General features: G+C 35.9%; 1 protein-coding gene across 1 annotated transcript; it reads right to left on the bottom strand.

Moving 5' to 3' along the window:
• Positions 1-54: 54 nt before the first annotated feature.
• Positions 55-22613, bottom strand: LOC127633055 (ras-like protein family member 10B). The gene is made up of 3 exons (XM_052111927.1): positions 22383-22613; positions 16080-16204; positions 55-392 (listed from the first exon to the last, which is right to left on the bottom strand). Exons 1-3 carry the CDS (start codon positions 22596-22598, stop codon positions 122-124), a joined length of 612 nt encoding a protein of 203 aa, XP_051967887.1. The 5' UTR covers positions 22599-22613; the 3' UTR covers positions 55-121.
• Between the last annotated feature and the right edge of the window lie 2795 nt (positions 22614-25408).

Here is a 25408-nt window from a genome sequence, read left to right as displayed (position 1 = left end):
AATCACAGGTTCCATGGCAAGAGGGTTTTCACAGCTCTCCAAGCAGACCAAGAACTCATGGAGCATCCATAGCCCAAAACATCTGTTTTCGAATGGGCATTACAAAAGGGAGATCGGAAGCTCACATTAGGGCACAACGCTCTCTCCTGAGTGCCCTTTGGAAACGGATGGTGGCATGGACGTGCTTGCAGCGGGCACAACCCACAATGTGTAGAGCCTCTCCGAACAACAGTAAAACATGCCAGTTGAACTTGGCAGAGCACTCAACATATCCACACTTCCAGCTTTTTCGGACTAAGTCAGATACACTGTGGCGGGGAATGACGCGACCTCGCTGCAGATCACGCTTATTGCCGACAATCAGAATGGGCGTCTCCCCAGAGCCCATGACCCTGTGAAAAGAAACAAACACATAGTAAATATAGAATGTAAAGCCACATAGACACATGCATAGAATAGGGGAGACCAGATGCTATATCTCAGTAACTATAAAGGCTTTCTATGGGCTGAAATATGTGCCACCAGAAACTGAATTTGAACCATTTATATTTGAATTTGAATGGCTAAACTTGAATAATTGCATTGAAAAACTGAATTTGAATCACATAATTTAAAATTGTATTGTTTAATTAAAATTGAATTTATTCAAAAACTGAATCTGAATTGTATCATTTGAAATTGAATTTATTCGTTTGGAACTGAAGTCCAATAAAATTTGATCCTCACTGAAAATTATACTCTCTATATATCTTCACATTCACTTCTCACAATTCAGATTCAGTTCTCAAATTCAATTTCAAGTTACTGAGACAGACATCCGGGTAGTTGGAGGATGAAGGAAGAGCAATCGGCAGCAGATCGATAGATAGCGTTCATTGGCGCACAGGACTCCTCTTGGGCCAATCAGCACCAATGTTTTGGAGCACAGTACGTTACCGCCATGAAACTATGGAATTACGATTGTGTCAATAATAATGAATGTAACTTTATAAAACTGAGCGTAACTTTTTCAGAAACTATCAAAAATATTCAATTACAAAAGAAGAAAAACACAATTAAAATAAAAAATAAAAAAAATGAACTCAGTCGCACGAATTTAACAGGCTCTTCAAATATGCTTCATTTTTTGTTTATGTTTTTCAAAGATTCGTTTTCGCAAATCGTGGATTCTGAATACATTGCCACAGATTTCGCTTACGCTTCGCAGTTTTTCGTTTGCACCCATTACTGTGGCAAATTCTTTTGGGGTTACTGGTATTTGGTATTCAGAAAGAAATTCTGAATATCTGAATAAAAGACCTTGCTTATTAAACAAATGCTCCACTCCTCCTCCTCTTGTCCTTCAAGGCAGCTTGAAGTAAGTTCGTGTTACTGAAGTAACCAATAACATCGATAAAAGTTTTATTCATGTAACGTTACAGTGTGCAACAGTTCTGGCTTTATTTTGCAAATTTATTGTTTATCCACTTCAGCTCTGCAGGATATTTTGAATTTTTTAGAGAATTAGGCATATCTGAATTTAAAAGAGCGTCCTGCCCACATATATTGGAGTAAATGGATAGAAATTGTCTAATTTTACAGAAAACACTCTAAATTTCAACACAGTGGTGGAATATTGCATATATTTTATTATATTTATTCACAATGTTTTGATAAACACATATAAAATATCATAATTTTATATATTTTTTAATAATTTTTTATTGTCATTCACAAGTTTGCAATGCACTGATGTCATGTCATGATGTTATGTAGTTTGATTGTTTGCTCTTTTGCACAGTTATTATATTCAAGGACGTGTCAATGTAGACAGTGCAGATATCAAACTGGTCTTCATTCTACAGCAAGGCAGAAATCTTGGTGCAGATGCTGCATCTGTACATAACAACCTTGAAATTCTTAACCAGTCGCTCGGGAATACCAGCACAAGGCAGGGTCAGCAGCAGTCCGTTCAGCAGTCGGGGCAGAGTCAAACAGTGGACCAAGATATGGCCAGGTTTCAGTTTTGCAGTCATGACAATGACAAAACAGCAACATTTTATTTAGCATGCATTTACAATACAACAATAAATTTGCAAAATAAAGCCAGAACTGTTGCACACTGTAACGTTACATGAATAAAAGTTTTATCGATGTTATTGGTTACTTCAGTAACACACGAACTTACTTCAAGCTGCCTTGAAGGACAAGAGGAAGAGGATGCTGCTCCGTGTCTCTCCTGAGATTTTTTTTTTCTTTTTGTCATCTTTATTGTTTTGGTTGATATTATGTGATGTACGTATGCTTTCTCTTTTGTATGTTCCTGTTCTTTGCTTTAAAAAAAATAATAAAAAAATAAATAAAAAGAAAATAAATAAAAAACAAGAGGAGGAGGAAGATGATGCCGCTCCGTGTCTCTCCTGAGAGCTCATCTTTACAGACTGATCGAAGACGATTATTAGACGATCGAAGGTCTCATATAATATTAAATTGTATAATTATAGGTCAAATATTATTTACATATTGTTAGTAAGTAATACAACAAAGCACGACGTATTGCATAACTACAAATCACGCGAGAGCTTTCCAGTATCGCGCCACTGAGTGGCGTCTGTACATCCGGGTCAGAGAGCACCTGTCCATCAAAAGCTCACTATCCAATCAGAGTAGATCACTGTTAAGCCCACCCCCACGAGAGGTTTGTCTCAAAACAGCAAACGAAAAACTGCGGCGTAAGCGTAAATCTGTGGCAATGTATTCAGAATCCACGATTTGCGAAAACGAATCTTTGAAAAACATTAACAAAAAATGAAGCATATTTGAAGAGCCTGTTAAATTAGATGCGACTGAGTTCATTTTTTTTTTTTTCATTTTAATTGTGTTTTTCTTCTTTTGTAATTGAATATTTTTGATAGTTTCTGAAAAAGTTACGTTCAGTTTTATAAAGTTACATTCATTATTATTGACACAATCGTAATTCCATAGTTTCATGGCGGGTAACGTACTGTGCTCCAAAACATTGGTGCTGATTGGCCCAAGAGGACTCCTGTGCGCCAATGAACGCTATCTATCAATCTGCGCTCGATTGCTCTTCCGTCATCCTCCAACTACCCGGATGTCTGTCTCAGTAACTTGAAATTGAATTTGAGAACTGAATCTGAATTGTGAGAAGTGAATGTGAAGATATATAGAGAGTTTAATTTTCAGTGAGGATCAAATTTTATTGGACTTCAGTTCCAAACGAATAAATTCAATTTCAAATGATACAATTCAGATTCAGTTTTTGAATAAATTCAATTTTAATTAAACAATACAATTTTAAATTATGTTATTCAAATTCAGTTTTTCAATGCAATTATTCAAGTTTAGCCATTCAAATTCAAATATAAATGGTTCAAATTCAGTTTCTGGTGGCACATATTTCAGCCCATACTTTTCAAGCAGTGGTTTGGTACGTTGGTTTCAAATAACTAGCTCAAAACTGTTTGCCATCTTTGGCTTCCTCACAGGAGGCCAAATACAACTAATTTTAACCTTGTGCGACCAGCCGTACACATGTATGGATGATGGATTTTTGCTTCGCTATGTGCAACACATAATTTAAATGAATTTAAACTGACTGATCTCAGTTCAGGAGACTCTGGGGTGTCAATAAAGGGTTCAACTTTTGACGCACCGAGTCATGTGACAAAACAACATGGGGCTGAACACAGCGGAATTTGTCTTTGGGAGAAACAGCATCTGGTACGAAACCTGATTGAATTTTTACATTGAAACCTGATTGAGTTAAAAGATTAGAGTCTCTAGTTTTATAAAATATGCCAATTTAAAAATGTGAGCTATTTATCACAAAAGGCCATGCTGCTAAAACAATGCACACTAGTGTGTACATGAGCAAATTTTTTCAATAGAAATCCAATATTTACTGTGCATTATACATTGAGAATTCATCCAAAAGCTGAACCATTTTGTTTTCAGAGACTATATGGAGTTTAAAATAAGATGAAAATAAGGTGCATTTCGAACTGTTCTAAAACCAGTGCGGACAGACAGCACACTGGAGGATCAGACATTCACTAAATCGGGAGCATCCTATATATTTCCTACGCAGACATGTGCATTCACTCCAAACATCTGGTCAAAACTTCAGTTTCAGGCTGCAGATGATGTTTGGACTGCTCAACATATTTGGGGATAATAGAAATCAGTACATAGATTCAGACTTTACCATGTATAAATGTATTTTAACACGGTTTGCTGTAATTGGATGATGCCGGCCAATACTTTGTATCAGAATTAATTATGCTAATTTCTGATGTAATGTCTGTAACGTCTCAAAAACAGGAATAACCAACACTCCTGGAAATATAATAACCAATTTGACAAAAAATAAATCAGACTTTTTATGGCTTGGTATTATTTTAAATTTCACAACTAAGTCCCGCTGTCCACATATGTTGCCATACATTGTTAAGAAAACGATTTGCTCTATAATTTATAATAATAATAATTATTATTTTACATATTTATTAGGTGCTACTTGTTACAAATCAAAAAGGGAAATGGAAAATGCACACAGCCTTCACGCTCGGGTCTCAGGAGATTAAGGCATAATTTTTAATGATGCTTTTCAATGAAACTGCAGACATTACAGCATGATTTTCTATAAAGCTCTTTTAAAACAGATGTGTAGCATAAAAAGCTCTATTCAAATAATAATTAATAAAATTGCAATATTGTACTAGCATAGATTCGAGCAAAGGTCAACTTTATAATGAAAGTAGATCTCAATTGAAAGATTTAATTATGTTTTCAGGATAAGGGTCATGTTGGTCAAGTTGTTTAAATATTAAACATAATTTATTAACTACAGTATTAGTAGGACAGAATAATGGTTTGATATTTTTGTTTGTTACCTTTTACTTTTTTTTTATGAATTTGTTGCTTCATAATTGTTTCAAATTTAGCTGAAAAGCCTAAGGTAAGCCTATGTTTAATGGTAGGATCCATTGTGACAACTTACCCTATATATAGTTGTAACAAAATGTCAAGGTTTATTTTTTCTTTTCTGGGAATTTACAGTTTGCTCTCAGAAAAAGGGTACTATTTATAGTGCAAGGCTGTCACTGGGGTGGTACTTTGGTTTTGGGTTGATATTTGTACTCTTATGGAGACAAAAAGGTATTGTTTTTATTCTCAGAGGACCAAAACATATAAATGTACCTTTAAAGGTACACAATAGGTCCCAATTATGTACCCAAAACGAGTTATACGTTTTAACAAGAGGTACAGAAAAGGTCCCCTTGAGGGTACCAACCCAGTGACAAACCTTGAACCTTTTTTTCAGAGCGTGTACAGTGAAAAAGTTCAATAAATTATTTTGTAGCCAATACTTTATCAGTCTTTAAAATTGAGCCACAAGGTTTCAATAACAGACACCTAGAAGGTTAACAACTGGAGTGTTCATCATTTATCTACACAGGAACATATTTATACATATGTGCATATGTGTAGATTATCTACACCTACAGATCATAAAACCGGACCAAACTGGCTAGATATGACGATGATCATCTCTGATGACTATTTAGCATTGCATTATTATAATGGGAAGAAAGACCATGCTGTAGCAAAATCTCTTCATGCCTGTAAAGCATTTAATAGAGTGAAATTTCATGTTTGCCATTTTCAAGAGGATCAATTAAGGTCACAATTTCATCAGGTTATACAATGAATGTAGTCAGGGCCAAATCCAGCAGTCTATACAAATGTCTCTCTCTGAAAGGTTCAGTGTTGGCTGCATGACCAATTCATCCTCTATTCCAGATGCAATCTCACAAAATAGTGTTGCAATTTATCATGCAACAAGATAAATATTGGTAAATTCATGGCAACAACACTTGAGTTTATCACCAAGCATTCGTTTACATGCAAACTCTTCTTTTTCATGTTGATAGAAAAGGTGTCTTGGTATCTTTATCACACTGAAAGATCTTTTCAAATCAACTTGTATCCCTGTTACCTTGAAGATGAAACCTTCATGTTCAGCTCAGTTTAAATACACGATTTGCTTCTGTTTAATCCGTTGTAATGGTCTCTGGGTTGGAACTAAATAAATGTTGTCATCCGAGGTCATAATTTCAAATCTGACGACTCTTTTAAAGTGTTCATGTACAAGCCAAAGTTCTTACGACTAGTAAAAGTAAGTACCTGTGAAAGCCAAAATTATTATTATTTTTTTTTACTAAGTTCCTGCATGCCTTCATACAATATTTCTAAGCACCTCCATTATGTCCTAAATATAATAAGATTCCAACATTCTGGATTATAGAAAACGTAACTAACAATATATATATATATACTGTATATTTGTGATCTGCTCCATCATTTTCAGTCATTTTGTCCCAGAGACACATTTTGAGTATGTAATAAAGTAAAAAGGAAAGTATTTATATCATTATATCTCGGCAATGGTTTGGAATAGAACATAATAATTGTTAAATATAATTCGAAAGCTTAGACTTTGCTTCATACTATAGTCCATAAACTCAAAATGTGCTTAAGCTGGTGGTACCAACAATATCAACAACACTATAAAATGTGCTTATCACAGGTGTGCCATTTTGCCTTAGTGTCCTGTGGTGAATTCAGTTCTTCAATTGTATTATCTGTAGAAGTATGTAATTATTGTTATATAACACACAGATATACAGTATGTAATTATACAAATGTATATAGATTTACTGATTGTCACTGATCATGTGTCACTTTTTTTTTCACTTTTATTTTTTTTATAATATTATAATTAAGACTGTCAATAGATGTTTTATTAATAACGTGATGTGCCAATCCATTAACCAAATTAATCACATATAACAATGTTTGCCTAGAAAGGCCCTAAAATGAAAATAATTTAATATATAATGACTAAAAAAATATTTTTAAATAATAAAATATAATATTTAATAAAAATAATGTTTCATATAATTAAAATACATTACATTATTGTGGAAGAAATGTACAGAATTGATTAGACAGACATAAAGTGGCTTGTATTGTTTATTTCCTTTGAACATAAAATCATTGAATCATTGGCCAACAGTCCGAGGTAGAATAATTATAACTTTTCTAAAGACGTGTCTATACACATGCGCCAGACGGATGCTTTTGAAGCGTCACAATTTGGTTATTTAGTACCAAAAACACTAAATTAAGTCAAATGTAGTTTCAAACATTTAAAACACGTCTCACATTCCTACATTCTGACTTGCACGCCGTTCAGCTGTTTGAACATGAGAGTGCGTCCTCATCTTGTGCTGTCGGTTTGTTGACTGTACAGCTGTGCGTTTCCTGTTCAGCTGGAGTTGCCCCCTGCTGATTTGCATTCAACAGTACTAATTTTAATGTAAATATTATAATTGTATTATATTATAATAGTCCTATTACTATTTGATAAATTATACAAAATCTACATTTATATTAAAAACGTTTATGAACTCCCTCGTAAAATTAGGGTTTCGATCCCCACAGCCACCACCATTGTATCCTTGAGCAAGGCACTTAACTGCAGGTTGCTCCGGGGGGATTATCCCTGTAATAAGGGCACTGTAAGTCGCTTTAGATAAAAGCATCTGCCAAATGCATAAATGTAAATGTAAATGTCCTGCCAATTACAGTTCAGTGTCTGAGACCCATCAGCAACTATGAGCAGTCTTATGCATGTATTCTGTCTGCAGACTGCTTCAGAGTAGCTCTATAGTGACAAGCTGTCAAGAGGAGAAGCTGCGATATGAACAGGGAGCTGGTCTGTGCTATCAGCCTTTCCTTATGTCTCCAATAGCGGCGAGAGATCCCAGAGTGTAGCTTAAGTCTGAGATCTGTCTGGGATAACCAGGGCCTCTGAAAGCTCGAAAAAAAGACAGATTTCCATTTTTTTTACATCACAGAGTAGAAATGTGCTTTCCACTGAGCTGGACCAAGCAGATATAAACTAGATGGCTTTAGTTTGCCCGGTGTTGTGTTGTCCGCACGTGTTTGTATTGATTTATTATTTATATATATATATATCATATTTTGTGTGTTCTTTGTTCATTATTTTGAATTAGCAGTTTTTTTATTAATCTATGCTCTGAATATATTTTTTTTTTTTACTATGTACTGTTTATTTCTTTTATTTATCTTCTGTTCATTTCTTGTATTTATCTAATTTATTTCTAATTGTTCCCATTCCCCCCATAAACAGGACAGTACCTTCTAAAGCTAACATTGTAAATACACTCAAAAAGAATCCTGGCAATAGTAAGATTTAAACAAATGGTTTAAATTAGATTATTTTAAATATTCTTAACTTTGCCAGTAATAAAATGAGTTAAATTAATGCTAAAGCAAATACAGTTGCTTTGCCATTCACCAAATTACATTGTTTTAAATATAAGGATTTAGTTTACTACTGTATGTTTTTAAAGTTCATCCTTCTCATTTAGTTTAATTAAATACTTCACATTTATTCTGAATTCATAATATGTGCATTATTTTAAGATTACTCAATTCAGTTTGATGGAAATGTGTCATACAATTGTAATGCGTACATCTTAAAAACAAAATTACAGAAATATTTTTTGGGTGGGAGTCTTGTTCTTAAGTGACAGGTTAAATAAAGGTAAAATAAGAAAATAGAAAAAAAGACATGCAATCATAACAAAACAGTGATAAACCTCAGAGAACTGATGTGTGTCTGTGCTCTGATAAGAAGATTGGGTCACAAACACAATTAGCCTCAAACCTTCCTAGACCCTGTGCTGTCAGTCACAAGGTGATTGGGTCTTCAATTGACAGAAACAACAAGTGCTGTCCATCAGTCATTTCCTGTGACAGCTCTGGCCTCTGATCCGTGACACACACATTTCAGACTCAAACACAGAGTGAATCTGCAAACTGAATTTAATTATTACCACATTCATTTTTCATTTATTTTCTAAATCCATTCTCTGATTTATTCATACACTCCAAAAAAAAAAAAAAAAAGAAAAGGAAAAAAAAAAAAGGATTTTTGCAGGTTGTTTAATTTACTTAAAGCAACGCAAATCTAAAACATTTTGTCTTAAATTAATAACCTTAAATTCAATTACATTTGCAAAATGTAACTGGATGGGGTCAACAACTGTTGAAACTAAGTGTTATTATGCATTTTTGAGCAAGATAAGAACAGGATGTATTTTGTTCATGTTTACTGTTCTGTTTTATAATTTTTTTTAAAGTAGTGTTTGTTTGGCTGGATTCAATACAAGTTGAGCTCATTCAACAGCATGTTTGGCATAATTTTGATTACCACAAAAATTTCTTTTGACTCGTCAATCCTTTAAAAATAAAAATAAAATCTGGGTTCCAGTGAGGCACTTACAATGTAAGTGAATGGGGGCCAATCCGTAAACATTAAAATACTCACTGTTTCAAGACATAAGATGTAAACAATAAGCGTGTATTTTAGTGTAATAAAACCGTTTACTAACCTTTTCTGTGTAAAGTTATATTCAATTTTACAACTTTTTTGCCATGATGACATAACGCCGTAAACCCGAAAATGACTAAAAAACATCAATTTAAACTTTACAGCTCAAAGAATTAATATAACTGTTTTTTATAAAATTATAAGCTTCACATTTCTGACTTTAAACCCTTAAAACATTGTAAGTACCTCAATGTAACATCAATTGTTGCTTTTTTAAAGAAAAGGAAGGACGAGTCTAAATTATTATTATTATTTGTGGTAATCAAATTATGCCACAAATGCTGGTGATTGAGTTTAACTTGTATTGAACCCAGAATATTCCTTTGAGCTTTTGATATTGATTTCCACAGACAAAAATGTTGATTCGTCCATCAGTTAATAAAAACAAACAAAAAACCTGTTAATTCATGCACTTACATTGGAAGTATATGGGGTAGGGCTAGGCGATATGACAATATTTGTCGTGGTGACGATACAAAGTGTCAATTGATAGAGATTTTGCTGTACTGTGTATATCGCGATAGGTAAATATCCATGTGCACGGTGTGGGCTTATCTATCAGGGAGGGTTTCATGCGGGACTGAGAGAATTGAAGAAACATGGACAGAGTTTTTCCGGCACTGAACATTTTTCTCCGACCGCCAAAGCAAATTCAATGACATTCATCTCGTGTTTGGCACTTCAAAAGTGCTAAATATTCTTCTAATCTGAAATGCAAATGTTTCATGTGACTGTGGTGCGTGCTGTCTCTGGAGCTTGGAAGTGCGTGTGAGTCCAGCAGGCTTCCCGATATTTGCGCTCCACAGACAGGAGAGCACAGAGCGGGATCACTCGCACTATTCAATCATTTTTAACCCAGGAAAAACCCTAATGGAGAAAGAAATCTCCAACAACGACTCCCAGACAAGTCATGATGGGTCAAAGGAAGAGGAGCGTGTTAATAAAACAGGTACGGCATCTGTGGAGTATAGTAGGTTCACAAAAGCCGGCAAAGAGCAGAAATTTATCATCTGCAAACTGTCGCACTACAACAATCACTCGTGATACAAGTAATCTGTTTTACCGCCTCAAAATTAAGCACGCAAAAGAATATTTTGAAACACAAAAGTTGAACTGCACATTAATTCAGTCAATATTTATTTTTCTTTCTTTTTTTTATTTGCACGTGTTTATTTTCGTTGGATATTGTTTTACTTATGTTTTATTTTCTTTGTCGCATTGCTTTGAGAACATCTCGGGTTTCTTGAGAAAAGTTTATAATAATAATATTGATCAACAACATATCAGACTGATATGTGGCATATTGTGAACTTCTGCATTGTATCTGCATGTATTTGTCCAGTTCCATATAAAGAGAAAAGTATAAAGAAGTAGTTTTCATTTATAAAGTATTTAATTCACTGACTGAAGTTTCAGAAAAAGGCATTACAATATGGTTATTTAATATACATATACGTATAAACCAATTTTTAATAAAGTTTCCAGTAAACTTTTAGTGCATTGTGATATATATTGTTATATTGTTAATATAAAATTGCTCATATCGTGATATAAGATTTGGCCATTTTGCCCACACCTACAATGGGGCAAGGTATTCCAGATGGAAAAGTGAAGCTCTTTTTTTGGTCAATGAATTCATATGAATTGTTTCAAACAAAAACGTGTTTAATTTTAGCCGCAAAACGAGTTTTTTTAGTAATGTACCACTCCTTTTGGTGGACAAACTTTTACTGAGTGTGTGCAGTTTGCCCCGTGCATGTAAACAGTGCTTTACAGATAGTCACATCACATCCCTTCACTTATTCTTTCATGGATTTCATGCAACATGTACCAGGATTACTGAATTTACACTGTCATGACCAGTGTTGGGTGTAATTTAATTACAAAGTAATTAATTACTGTAATCAAATTACTTTTTAATGCACAAAGTGGTGTAGTGTATTACAATTCAAAGTATTGTAATCAGATTACAGATAAAGACATTCAAGTAAGTTGATTACTTTTAATTACTTAACTTGGGTAACACATATTTCTAAAATAATATTAGATATGTAGAATACATTTAAAACATGAATTATGTTATCTGAATTTACTAAAGCCTCATATTAGTTTAATAGGTTTAAATAAATTATCACTGTTGTCTAAAGAGTTTTTTTCTGTCATTCAACATCATCATTTTACCTATTGTAAATGGTTTGACGACTGTTCACATACAAGCCAAAATTCTTGTGACAGTAAGAGTGTAACTTGTAAGCAAAAATAACTTGTATCATTAGATTTCACTGATCAGGCTTTCATAACATAGTTATAAACATATGTCCATATCTTTCATCCTACATGAAAAGGCAATAGTTGGACTTTCAGTAAGATTCCTAAATTCTGGAAGGCTGTACACACAGTTGAAAGGCTGGTAAGCTATTCTGATACAGAAATCGAAAGAATGTATATTTAATGTATATATTTCAGTGCAATGCCTTGCCACATAGGCTCCCATTGCAAGTGCATAACTGTAGATATATTTTTTGTTTGTTTTTACAGATTAAGAGACAGGTTTAAATTATTTTCTGTGGTAATGACAGCATGCCACATAGGCTAAATAATTCCACTAATATTTAGGCAGTTTGACAGTCAATTTGGATTGCAGCACAGCGTGCATCAATTCATCCTCTAAATCCGAATGTGCAGTGCATCTCTGACACTATCTATCTGAAAGGCACACTTGAGACACACAGTAGACTAAGAAGCAGATATAGGCACTATTAAGAAGATGGACAGAGCTGCATGCAAACTACATTTAAATGAGAACAGAATATGAACAGGCAGGACAGGCAGCTATTGTCTTATCAGAGAGTAATTAGCAACACTCTTTTAATTCCTCACTCGAGAAAGCTCTGTTTTATCACAGGAAGGACTGACAGCCTTTGGTCTCTTGTTTCTATTGGTTCTATTAGCGGAACAGATTGTGAATCAAAGAGCCATGTCAACCAATTGTGTGCTAGAATCTGTGAGGTAGTTTCGGGCCAAGGTGACTAAATTATGCCCTGCTTGGATCAATAAAACATGTATGTTGGTCATTGGAACTGTCTGCCTTACTGCACAGGCCTTGACGCCAGCAAAGCATGACAGCTGATGCCGTTAATTACAACAAATCTGCCCCTGAGTGACAGGTTCAACACTGATGCCCACACTGACTGTTTAAGCCAATGTGATGGAGAACCAGACAAACAAATGCATTTTAGTTTCTATATGCACAAATCTGCTCTCTCTCTCTCTCTCTCTCTCTCTCTCTCTCTCTCTCTCTCTCTCTCGCACACTTTTATTACAAATATGAAATACACAAACAAATTGTATTACTTTGAATTTGTCTTTATATGTATCAAGACAATGTGTATCAATTAGTCTTACATGCCAAAACAAACTATTTTTACTTGATCTAACCCGTAAAATGACTTTTTCTGGAGTAACCAGGTTGATTTATTATAAATATTTAACTTGAATATAACAATTTAAATGGTCTGCACTTATATAGTGGTTTTTTTAACCTTAGAGGTTATCAAAGCACTTTACACTGTGTCCCAATCACCCATACACACACACACACTCATCCACCAATGGGGCAGAGCTGCCATGCAAGGTGCTAGCCTGCCATTGGGAGCAACATGGGGTTCAGTGTCTTCATTTAATTTAGATGATTCCACATGGTTACCTGACAACAATATTTTACAGTTTAGGCCAGACTTAAAATGCAACACTATATTACATGCATCTGGGGCCGAGTGCTCAGGGCCTGCGCAGAACAGCTGGCTGATGTCTTCAACCTCTCCTTAGCCCAGGCCATTGTCCCCACCTGCTTCAAAACAGCCACCATTGTACCAGTACCAAAACATGCTGCTGCAGTGGCCCTCAATGACTTCCGCCCCATTGCTCTTACTCCCATCATAGCAAAGTGTTTTGAGAGGTTGGTCCTCTCCCACCTGAAAACATGTCTGCCCCCAACACTGGACCACATCAGTTTGCCTACAACCCAACAGGTCAACTGAGGATGCTATCGCCTCAGCTCAGTGGTAGGCCTGATCAGCGGCGATGATGAGACAGCCTACAGGGAAGAGGTACAGCACCTGGCAGTGTGCTGTGCCAACAACAATTTAACATTCAACACCCAGAAGACCAAGGAGCTGATTGTGGACTACCGGCGGACTAGGAAGGGCCACACACACACTCCCATCTACATTGATGGGGACGAAGTGGAGCATGTGACAAGCTTCAAGTTCCTGGGTGTCCATATCTCTGAAGACCTTTCCTGGACCTACAACACCTCCACTCTGATCAGAAAGGCGCAACAGCTTCCTTACTTCCTTAGGAAGGAAGTCCCCCCACATCCTGCTGAACTTTTACGCTGCACTACTGAAAGTATCCTAACGAACTGCATCACAGTGTGGGATGGCAACTGCACTGTCTCAGAGCAGAAGGCACTCCAGCGGGTGGTGAAAACTGCCTAATACATCACTGGTGTCCAGTTACCCTCCATCAAAGACATTCACAATAAACGCTGCCTAAGGAGGGTGAGAAGCATTATCAAAGACACCAGTCACCCCAACCATGGTCTGTTTACTCCTCTGCCATCTGGGAGACGCTATAGGAGTCTTTGCTTTCGCAACAGCAGACTCAGGAACAGTTTCTTTCCCTCAGCTGTCAGCCTACTGAACTCTAAACGCAGGCGCTGAACACTACATCTCACTGGAACTACATATTTGTATTTTTTTATTAATTTATATATTAATTTTTTCCCCGCACATTCCCTTGCACATTTCTTGCACATAACTTCTACCTCCTGATGCCGCTTGCACTGTTATGGTCACCGGCCATATAAATATATTTACATATTTCAATATTTATACCTCATTCTGTACAATGCACCTTCAGTTTTATAATTCTTCATTTGCACCTTGTACTGTTTTCATAACTTTGCACTCAAAAAACCCATATTGTATACACTCACATATTTTATATATATATATTTGCACTTCTGGTTAGACGCTAACTGCATTTCATTGGCTCTGTACTTGTATTTTGCACAATGACAATAAAGTTGAATCTAATCTAAGTCTTTTTCACGAACCTGTGTTTTTTTTAAGACTTCTGGTTGGGATTTCTAAATTGCCTAAAATATCCATAATTTGGCTTTATTTTCATGTCAACATGCTCTTTACAGTCATCTTGTGTTCGGTGTGTGTATTTGCCATTAAAAACCATTTAGATCAGTTTCATTTTAACCATCTATACACCGCCTTTCTCTCTTTGAATGCATGCTGTATGTGTGTGAGAGCACAGGAGAGATATTTAAATGTCTCTTTGGCATTTCTCTTAATTTATGTATGTTGTTTTACACTTTATGTTTTTGCACTTTTATTTGCATGCAGGCATTTCTTTCTAAGCTTCCACTACATCCAGTTGGTTTTGGGTAAGAACAGACCAAAATGTAACACTTTTTTTAACTGTACATATTGTCATTGCAGTCTCTAGGCACGATTATGATTTCAAGCTCCATTACAATGAAAAAGGTGTAATATTTTGGTCTGTTTTCTCCCAAAACCAACTGGATCGCATCAGAAGACATTGATAAAACCACTGGAGTCGTATGGATTACTTTTATGCTTAAAGGCCTGATAACCATTCACTTGCATTGTATGGATCTGAGATATTCTTCTAAAAATCTTTGTTTGTAAATGATGAGAGAGCTTTCATTTTTGTGTGAACTATCCCTTTAAGAATAATTCCACAACTCATTAGAACAGCTGTAAAAACAGAACACCAGTTTCACCAGAGTCGCTGTTGCTACGAATTGTCATTTGTAATTAAAAAAACACTTTAATATCAAGATGATATCAAATAGTATTTATCGGGGAAACAAAATCAAATATGATAAAAATCTGTGAAGTCTGTCCGAGTGGCAGATGAAGATAATTTGCATTGCAGTGCTCTGTGTGATCTGGCACTTGTGAGCAGCAAAAAAATACAAAAATAATAATCAGAAAATACAATGATCCAGAACACAGATGAGGCAGAGGAGAGAAAAGAGTGCTCTCATTTGACATACTATTCAAAGTAAATATTATTAGTATTGACTCATAAAGGCGTAGAAAAGGGGTATGCAATTAGGCATCATCATCATCATCAACATCATCACCTGGTCTGGTACAAAGCAAGTCATGTCAGGCTTTTGAAATGGCTTTCGATGATGACGACAACTATTAATGCCCTTTGCAATCAGTGGAGGGGAAAGGGAAGGTATTTATGTTGATTTTGATCAAATGATGAAAAAATTACCACTGTGCTGGCAGCCTGTGATTACAGAGGGGTCTCCGTCTTTCAGTGCAGTTACAACAAACACCAGACATCGAAGGAATCGGAAAGAGGAAACAAGGATTGGAAAAGGTAGGGAACAGAAAGTTCAGAAAAAACAAGGAATAGGGAAAAAAAGATGTCAATCCAAAAGAAAGAATATAAGAATGAAAGAAGAACTGGATGGAAAAAGGCAGCTGTGATGATGTGAAGGAATAAAAAGGCGTAAGTAATTATTCAGATCTCGTACCTGGCCTCTATGATCTGCTGCCGCATGGTCTTGACATACTCAAAGCTGTCGAAACAGCAAATGTCGTAGACCAGGATGTAGACATGAGCGCTTCGAATGCCTCGACAGCAAACATCTGACCATTCCTGTACATAGAACACAATTATCTATCAACACATTCATCACAATCAACGTCAGATGATTACAGAATGCATGCACCTTTATATTATAGATGAGATTTGGTGAAATTAATCACAGGAGATCAACGGTCAGTGAACATTTTCACTAAATAATACATTAGATTTTGTTTTGTTTCTCACCAAACCTTATCGTATGCTTTCATAACAATCATGAGTCTAATAGAATAATTTATTAGACTTCTGAATTATACTTTTGTGTCCTTTTGAAGCTTGAAGAAGAGGTCACCATAAACTGCCATTGTATGACATCATTGAGCACAACATTTTTCACAATTTCTCCCTTTGTGTTAAGAAAAAGGAAGAAAGTCATAAAGGGTTATGACAACACAGGGGTGAGTGAACAATGAATGAATTTTCACTTTTGGTGAACTAATCCTTTAATAATTTTGCACTGTACATTTTATTGTAATCTGTAAAAATATCAAACTGATCAAATAGCCATGTGTCATTGTAAAGCTCTCAAAGAGTAGATTACAACCCAATATTTGTTTTACTTACAGACAAAAATATAGTAAGTAATAGCTAAGTATGTGTCTTTGACATACATGTTACACATAAACAGGTGTTGCCTATAAGCCACTTTTTCACTTATAACTTCACGAAAAATAAACAGAACATAAAATATCACATACCATTACTTAGAGGAGGGGATTCCTGTTAAAACCAGCCCACACACACACAACATAATCAGATGTACAGATCATTAGATAATTCACAAGAAGCACAATGTGCACACAGCACATAATGTGCTATCTGGCTAAAAACAGGTTCACTTTCCTGGATCAGATGACTTCATCAGAATTTATGTAGTTCCTTGTCCAGCATCATGGAATGCTAAATTAATCATATTAGGATTCAGATCACTGCAACCAGAGGTGGAAGTCATCCAAATATGGGCAGAGAGGATTGTTCACTCTAATTACATATGGCCACCAGGAGATGGTACCAAATAAATTAACAGACTTGATGATGGCCCAAATGACACAAAATGGAAGTTTTTTGGAGAAAGAGCATACCTTTGGTCATTGTTGTGTTTGAATGTGTAATTAGTTCTTGGTTAGCAATTGGGAACAAAACAAAAGAGCCACCTTATTTACACCCTGAGATATGTATTTTAAATCAGAAAAAACATGAAAAAACGAATTGTTTGGCTCAAGTTTATTTGTGATTGTTCTTGTGGTGCGTTCACATACAATGCGTAGCAAGTGTTTCGCATGGCGCGATTACATACAATGTGACAAGAAGTGAACGGTGCGACTCGAAAAAGCGAAATTGCTTCATTCACTTCATTCGTGTATTCCGCAAAAATCCGCATGATGCGTTGTCGTGAAAGTCTATCAGCATTGAGATTGTCTGGATGTCACTGACGTACTGATGTAGTAGCAGTAGAAATCTGAAAAACTGTATGAAAAAATTGTTGTAGCGCTGTGTGGGGACCCGGAAATGTATGACACAACGTCATACATGTACAGAGACAGGATGAAAAAAGACATCGCTTAGAGGAAAGTGAGCGAGGAAGTTGGACTACCTGGTAAGTTCTGAAAATATGCGCGTCTACTTGATTCCCGCTACTGGTTGTACTTTACTATGAACCAAGTTGTAGAAGCCCCTCCTCCTGTCCTTTTCCGGAAGAGAAGGGGGAATACTCGCGGATTCGTGTTACTTGCCCGAACACGAGTTTAAACACACATTTATAATCCAGCGGTCAAACTCACGCGAACAATTCAAGGCCTTCCCAACTCAATCCGGGAAGCTAACTCACTTTCTATCTTCAAAAAACGGCTAAAAACACATCTTTTCCAAAAGCACTTAACCGGTCACTAAAAAATTTGTTGCACTTAAATCTGTTTTGTATACTATTCTGATGATAGTGAAACTTTGTAATATGGCACTTTTTGTACCACTGTCTCCCTAAGATGATTCGCTGATGTTTTTCCTCTTTTGTAAGTCGCTTTGGATAAAAGCGTCTGCCAAATGAATAAATGTAAATGTAAATGTAAGGCAAAAATGTTCTTCATGTTGTATGTGAATGCACCATTATTCTCATAATTGATCATAATCTATATCATGCATTAAGTTTTCTTTAAAATGATATCAAACAACCCTCATTGTTTTTGTTATAAGCCTAAAATTTTGGGCATGAAACAGGAAATCTTTAAAAACACCTTCATACCTTCAGGGGTTAAATAAATAAAACCTACCTACCTACCATAAACCTATACTTTACTGATGATGTCATAAAAAGCAAATGTGAGATGAAAAGCTTAATTGCTGAAGCAACCACGTGTTTTTGTGGTGCTTCTATGACACTTTCGACTTATGTGGCAACTCGCATGATCATCAGTGAATAGTAGTCAATAGCCTAGTTTCCATCCACTTTTCTATTATTGACAAAAACAATTTGGGAAATTTGCCATCTTCTGCCTGTTTCCAATTACCTTTTATCGATAAAAATGGTGTGTGTGTGTGTGTGTGTGATGTCATCATGCTAAAAAAAACCACTTTGTCGCATAAGTTTTGGTTTATCGAAAAAGAAATCTGCCATTTCCATACAGTAAGGTGTGTTTATCGTTAATTGTGTACCTTTTGCCTCCCAGATGCCCTAATGTTTTTCCTCCGAAGTTTTGGTACAATGGGGAGAATATTGAGACAATTCATTGAAATTAGTCAGCTTACTGTCATTTTAATTTCACAAATTAATGCAATCAGAAGAAGAGGAATTGCAATCAAAAGAGAACAGTTGCCCTTCTGATAGGACTGTAATAATGGTCCTGATGTTGCGCCTATCGCAGGTTGCCACCAGTTCCGACCCGAAAGCGAATCGTCATGGCCCTGTTCAAGCTGGCAACCTGCACCAAGTAGTGGGGGAAACTTTCAGTCTTAGTATAAGGACCATCCATCAATATGTATATGCAATGTGCACAGCTATTAAAGAAAAATTGATGTGGTGTAATATCAGTGTTTACATATCATACAGTCCTGATATTCAATAGGCTATTTTGAACAATCATCTAATCTAAAGCATCGCCATCACAACTGCATTATGTCCCGCATATTTGTCCAGCAACTTTTATCGACCAACTGAACTTGATGGTCATCTCAAATTAATTTTACTGTCATTATGCAATTTACATTTTCTGAAGAAGCTCAGCAAATGCGATCTGAGGAAAAGAGGATTCGATTTTAAATATTTAAAAGCTTGTTTTCTGAAAGTGAACTCGGCATTGGACAAATAGTACTGATAGTTTATAGTCTTGAATAAAGTGCTGAACATTCTGAGAACGTTATTCAGCCAACTTTATTCATCTACAGAACAGGGTAAAGCTTGTTTAAGTTTGTGTAAAGAAAAGGCATATATATATAGGTCTAAAAATATATATTTTTTTCAATTGGCAGTTCATTATTTTATTTAATGCTTTATTCAATTGTTAATTTATTTAGCCTAATTTCATACAGGGAATTTTGCTGGCAAGTAAGCTAAACAATAATTTAATATAATTGGGTTTTATGTTAATGTTCCAGAAAAGCACATTGAAGATTTTCTCCTAGTATTGTGTATTTATTTTTAATTTAAAACATCTTTGTACACAGAAATTAAATGAAATGTTTTTTTGTATTGTGGGCTAATTCCATGACTGAAGTCTATTATTTTGAATGGTGTGGAAAAGCAACTTTAATAAATAAACAGATGGCTACCGTGATTAAATTAATCGCGATTCATGATTCAATGAAACCAGGTTACAAAAGTCAGTGTGAAATTCTGGATTCATGTTTTTTAAGAGAGACAAAAGTAAAACGGTTAATGTAGAAATGAGAGATAATGAGGGCCGCCGAGTTTGCACCCTATTCTTATTCTCCTGATCTATTTGTGTAAATCGGCTAAGTAAAGACAGAAAGAGGGCACTCTGACAGCACACTCAGCGGTCTCCAAATGTCTGCCCTTAAGTTTAAGTGAAAGATGCTTTTTCCTTTATTTAATATGTTACTCTGGTAATATTGCTCAGAATTTCAGGGGACAGAAAAGCTAGCTTTTTAAATGAAGGAAAGAAAAACAGCCCTGATAGCACAAGTACATCACCCAGACGTCTATTTGATGTGTGTGTTTATACTCTATCTAAAAGACATATTTTTTTTTACGTTGTATGCTCATCTGCAATACGGCTATAAGACATCTGTAAATAGGTATGTCTTGGATGTCAATAAGACATTCAGCAGATGTCTTTGAAAAATGTATTATTTAGAATGTTTGTAAATCTGATCTTTTTAAGATGTTTAGCAGATGTTAATTAGATTGTGATGCTAGATGAAAATATCTAAAACAGACATCTCAGAGATGTACATGTGCTATCTGGGAGTTGTCTAAATCACAACCAATTCTGTCTCAAGCTAACTGCTGACTCTGATAAATAATTCCAGTTGAGAATACGATTATAAATGTAAAGTTATGAAAGAAATCCTCTTACACATACAAGGAATTTGTCTTGGTGACAGGAGCTTCTAGTGCACAACAATACAAAAACAGCAGCAAGACATAGATAATTAAAAACAAGAAAAAAAGAAAAGAAAAGAATAATAAAAATAAATTATTATACATATAAGTACATACACTCAGACACACACCTACATACATACCCACATACACACACGTAGCATGGTGTTATACCTACATTGAAAGCACGTTGCATTTGGGATGCAAAGGACCGGGTCATAGACCTGAAAAGAATGTGAGTCGACACATGACCTGAAAGTCTCATAGACCCACCATAAAATGACGTGTTGATATTTCATGTCACATTTGCTTTTCTTGACACTATCGGTTAGGTTTAGGTTTAAGGTTTAGGATAGGGAGGTATGTTTTGATGATTTTAAACAATATTTACCTAGGTCAGCTGTTTAGAAAAAAAGTTACTCGCTTTTAGTGCCACAGAGTGGACATCCCACCTCAGAATTATCATGATATGTGTAATGAACCACGTAATATCACTTTGCAAAAATGGTGCCACAGTCACACAATTTTCATTAGATCAGGCTGATCATTCTACAATATTAAAACTCTCACTGTGCACAAAAGGAGGAGAGTTACGCAAATAATGTCTCATTTCTGTCCCACTCTCATCACCAAGCGAAATGGCAAAAACAGTCAGTTTCCTGAACAGCACAACCATCTACCATTAGTCGGAGAACAGATAGTCCCTCCTAAAAGTCATACCATTAGATGCACAAAAAATAGAGCAATGTCTTGATTGTGACATAGCCAAAGATAGCCAGACAATAGCTTTTCAGGGGATTCAATCTATGAGTGTTTTATTTAAATTTGCATCTGCATATTAACCTACAAAATAGTTTAAGTAATTTAAGGTATGTTTAAATAAGTATTTAGGCATTAACCTTTAAAGCATTTAAGGTGCTGTATGCAATTCTTTCTTGGAAAGATATGCAAAAAAAGTTCAAACTCCCTGAAAGATATTTCTGAAAGAATTATCATGAGATATCTCACCGGTCTCTGTGATAGAAATAGACTCTGTAAACAGTAAACAAAAATGTGGCCATGGGCCGCAGTCTCTGACACTTTCGACCTGTCAATCATTTTGCGTGTTCTCATTATATTGTGGTTTCAGTGAAATATTGAGGCTTACTGCCATTTTTATGCCATGTTGTTCACAACAGTTGTGGGCACTATTTTACTGCTGTTGTTTTTATCAACTATTTCTGAATGATGTCAGCCTCAACTAAGCCCATTTGTCACCTTTGGAGTGCAGAGTTTTGGAAAGAGGGGGCGTGGCTAATTCATTGCCAGTCTCATGAAGAAGAACAGCTGAAATAGCTTACAGCACCTTTAAATAAGTAACAGTTAACCTTCTAATTTCTGTAAAATTCTATTTAAACACAATTAAGTGTCAATTAGGAAACCAAAGTTAAAATAGATAGAAAAGTTGGTATTAAAGAGGTTCCAAAAAAACATGAAAAAGAGAAGATACAGGTTTGGTAACATAAATAAGGGTTTATTTGGATAACTGGTCACCATAGGAAGAACCTGTTGATTTTCATGACCTCTGTGTTATAAACCGTGTCCTGACTCAGGGTCATTTAAGAGCTGCAGTGTTCTGTATATTTTTTACAGTACCTGCAGAGTGCTGCCAGGAAAGCTGCTGACGGCTGGATAATCTGTGATCTGAAGGTCATGCACATGTCCATTAAGTACTGCGGCAGAAAGATGCACCCTCCGTGCCTTACTGGACACTGCCACCTCACTGTAGTCATCACGCAGAAAGCGCTGAACAATGGCCGTCTTGCCCACCCCCTGAGCACCCAGCACCGCGATCCGGAAGGTAGGGGGCATTGCCCGGCTTCCGCTTCGCCCTCGGTGGCCCGCCCCACCCTCCCTGCTCTCGCAAACTGCTGGCCAGTGCATTTAGAGTGGCACATGGGCAGCACATAGTCCTGACTTGAGCACAGAAAGCCGTGGTGGCCACAGCAAAGTCCCAATCATATGCCAGCAGTCTCTACGAAAGAGAAAAGATCATTTTTATTCAACTTCAACTTTAACAATAATGTGTTTAAAAGACTTCTGAAAAGAAGTCACATATAATTATGTAAAGATTAATATAATATATAAAACAATAATAAAATAAAAACATTTCCTTAAAAGAATTCATCTACTGTTCCCCTCCCCCCATAAAGATAATGACTGTTTTCAAATGGGTTTCCTAAAACACTCCCACTGTCTGCCACTGGTCAGCAAACAGATAGTCCCACCCTAAACTTACACAATCGAAAGCTAAAAAACAATTAGAGCAATGTTTTGATAGCAACACAGAGCCAGTGTTTGCATTTTTCAGGGAAATCAACCAATGAATGGCTCAAAGTTGTCTGTGTATATTATGCTGGGAAACAAAATATTTATTTAAATAATTGTAAGTAAGTTTAAAAAAATATAAAATAAAATAAAAGAAGCTATAAGATGAGCTTTTCAGTTTGGCGCAACATTTAATTTTTTGACATTTGACAATATGTGTTTAGTCTGTTAGTTGCTCAGAAATATTGGATTTTTCCATCACATCTATTGTGCTTATATTTTATGGTTTTTAAAGTAATAGTTCACCCAAAAAGGAAAATTCCAATATCAAAGGTGTGGGTGAGAAACAGATCAATATTAAAGTCCTTTTTTATTATAAATTCCCCTTCCTGCCAATTAGTTGCTAATATATGCACACATAATGTGAATTGCCAAAAACAAAAGAAGAAGATTGTGAAAGTGAAAGTGGAGATTGAAAGTAAAAAATTACTTAAATATTGATCTGTTTCTTACACACACTTATCATATCATTTATGTAGACATGGATTTAACCACTGGAGTCTCATGGATTACTTTTATTCTGCCTTTATATGCTTTTTGGACCTGCTGAGTTCTGGTCACCATTCACTTGCTTCACACTATGAACCTACAGAGCTGAAATATTATTCTGTGTTCAGCAGAAGAAAAAAAGTCACACACATCTGGGATGGCATGAGGGCGAGTAAATGAGAGAATTTCAATTTTTGTGTGAACTGTCCCTTTAAATAGGCTACTACAATGATATTATGATATAAATCACTTACAGTAAATGGGGTCAGGTGGATTTAAATTGAGCACAGATATTATTAGAAAACACCACACATAGGCAACAGCCTATGTATGCTATTCAAGTAAAGCAGGTGGCAGAATGCATGCAGGTAATGCAAGAGTATAACTTCAAAATAAAATATCTCAGCTTTTTTTCCCTATGTGATGAGGCTCACTATAAGTCATAATGTTTATACAATGCATACCCTCCATTATAAGGACATAATATCGTTGTATATATAATGTTCTTCATTTTACCCCTATAATCTCACCCCGATACATGCAAATGCCCCACCCACCCTTACTAAATGAATGTCGAGAAAGCATAACATTTTATTTTTCAGTGCAAATGTATAACGCGCACACAATGACTCCAGTGACTTACCTTTTGCGCAGGTAAGAAGTTGCATTCTTCCTTCTCATCGACGCACCGAGTTTTCGCGAGTCCTCACTTTCTGATCGCATTCAGGTGCAGAAGTAATCTCGAAACTGTCCTGGAGGAATATCCTGCTCTTTCACGTCATACAGACCTCGCCGACAGCGCTGAACGGACTGAAAATTCAGCGCCTGTGCGTGAAATGAACCTCGCGCATCACCGGTCAGCGTGTTAATTGAATGAGAGACTGGGAGCCTGGTTTGTAGTGGAGTGGGATGGTTGAGCTCTTTCTCCCTTGTGCGTAAAGACGACGCGCTTCATCATTAGTTATGAGCGCTGAGAGTAAATACAAGCACGCGAGTACCACTGCTGTCTCTTAGCAACCCGATCTTTGTCTTCTGTTGCTAAGTAACCACGTGGTTCGTAGCCTACCTGTCCGCTCACGTCACTAATACTGTATGTGGCCGTGTGTATCCAGGTGCGAATGGGCTGCAGTTTATTAGGCTTAATTTACGGTTAATAATCAACACGTTTATTCGGCTGAATACTGAAAATATATAGCTAGCAGAGTAGTTGACGTGATATTTAACTGTATATATATTTCGTAGTGTGCTACGCTAATGACGCCACTATAATTTTCGGCGGAAATGAAAACGAGATTGGAACCTGCATAAATGTCCGACATCACATTTAATTTTGAAAACTCGTGCTCTCTGACGTTTTTCATCTACTGAAATGACTTAGGAAAGATTTCGTTTCTCGAGGTTTCGTTACCATCAACACCAATTTAATTAAATCTACCTCTTTCTTTCAGACACTCGTTTTCATGCTCGCCAAATATAAAATATGGCGCCATCATGAATAAGATCTTAGAAAACATATTACATGTGCACTCAGTAACTTTTGTCTTCGTGTCATCTTGGACTGATCATGTGTCATTTAAAATCGATAGTTGTCAGTTACAAATGCCATTGTAGGAATATATTATTCACATTCAGTCATGATGACTTTAATCAATGAGTGAAAGTGTCAAATAACAGGACAGTTACTGAGAGAAGTATTACTAAGCGAGTAGTATTTGACTGGTCATGTGATTTTAACATGGCAGCCCCCATTTATGTGTGGACCCTCTCCATGTAGAATAAAACATCTTTTATAAGGTTACTGATAT

Source organism: Xyrauchen texanus, chromosome 3 (assembly GCF_025860055.1).
Source record: "Xyrauchen texanus isolate HMW12.3.18 chromosome 3, RBS_HiC_50CHRs, whole genome shotgun sequence".
Taxonomy (NCBI): domain Eukaryota; kingdom Metazoa; phylum Chordata; class Actinopteri; order Cypriniformes; family Catostomidae; genus Xyrauchen; species Xyrauchen texanus.
Note: the sequence above shows the minus strand (reverse complement) of the source record. Positions and strands in the feature narration are given on the sequence as shown.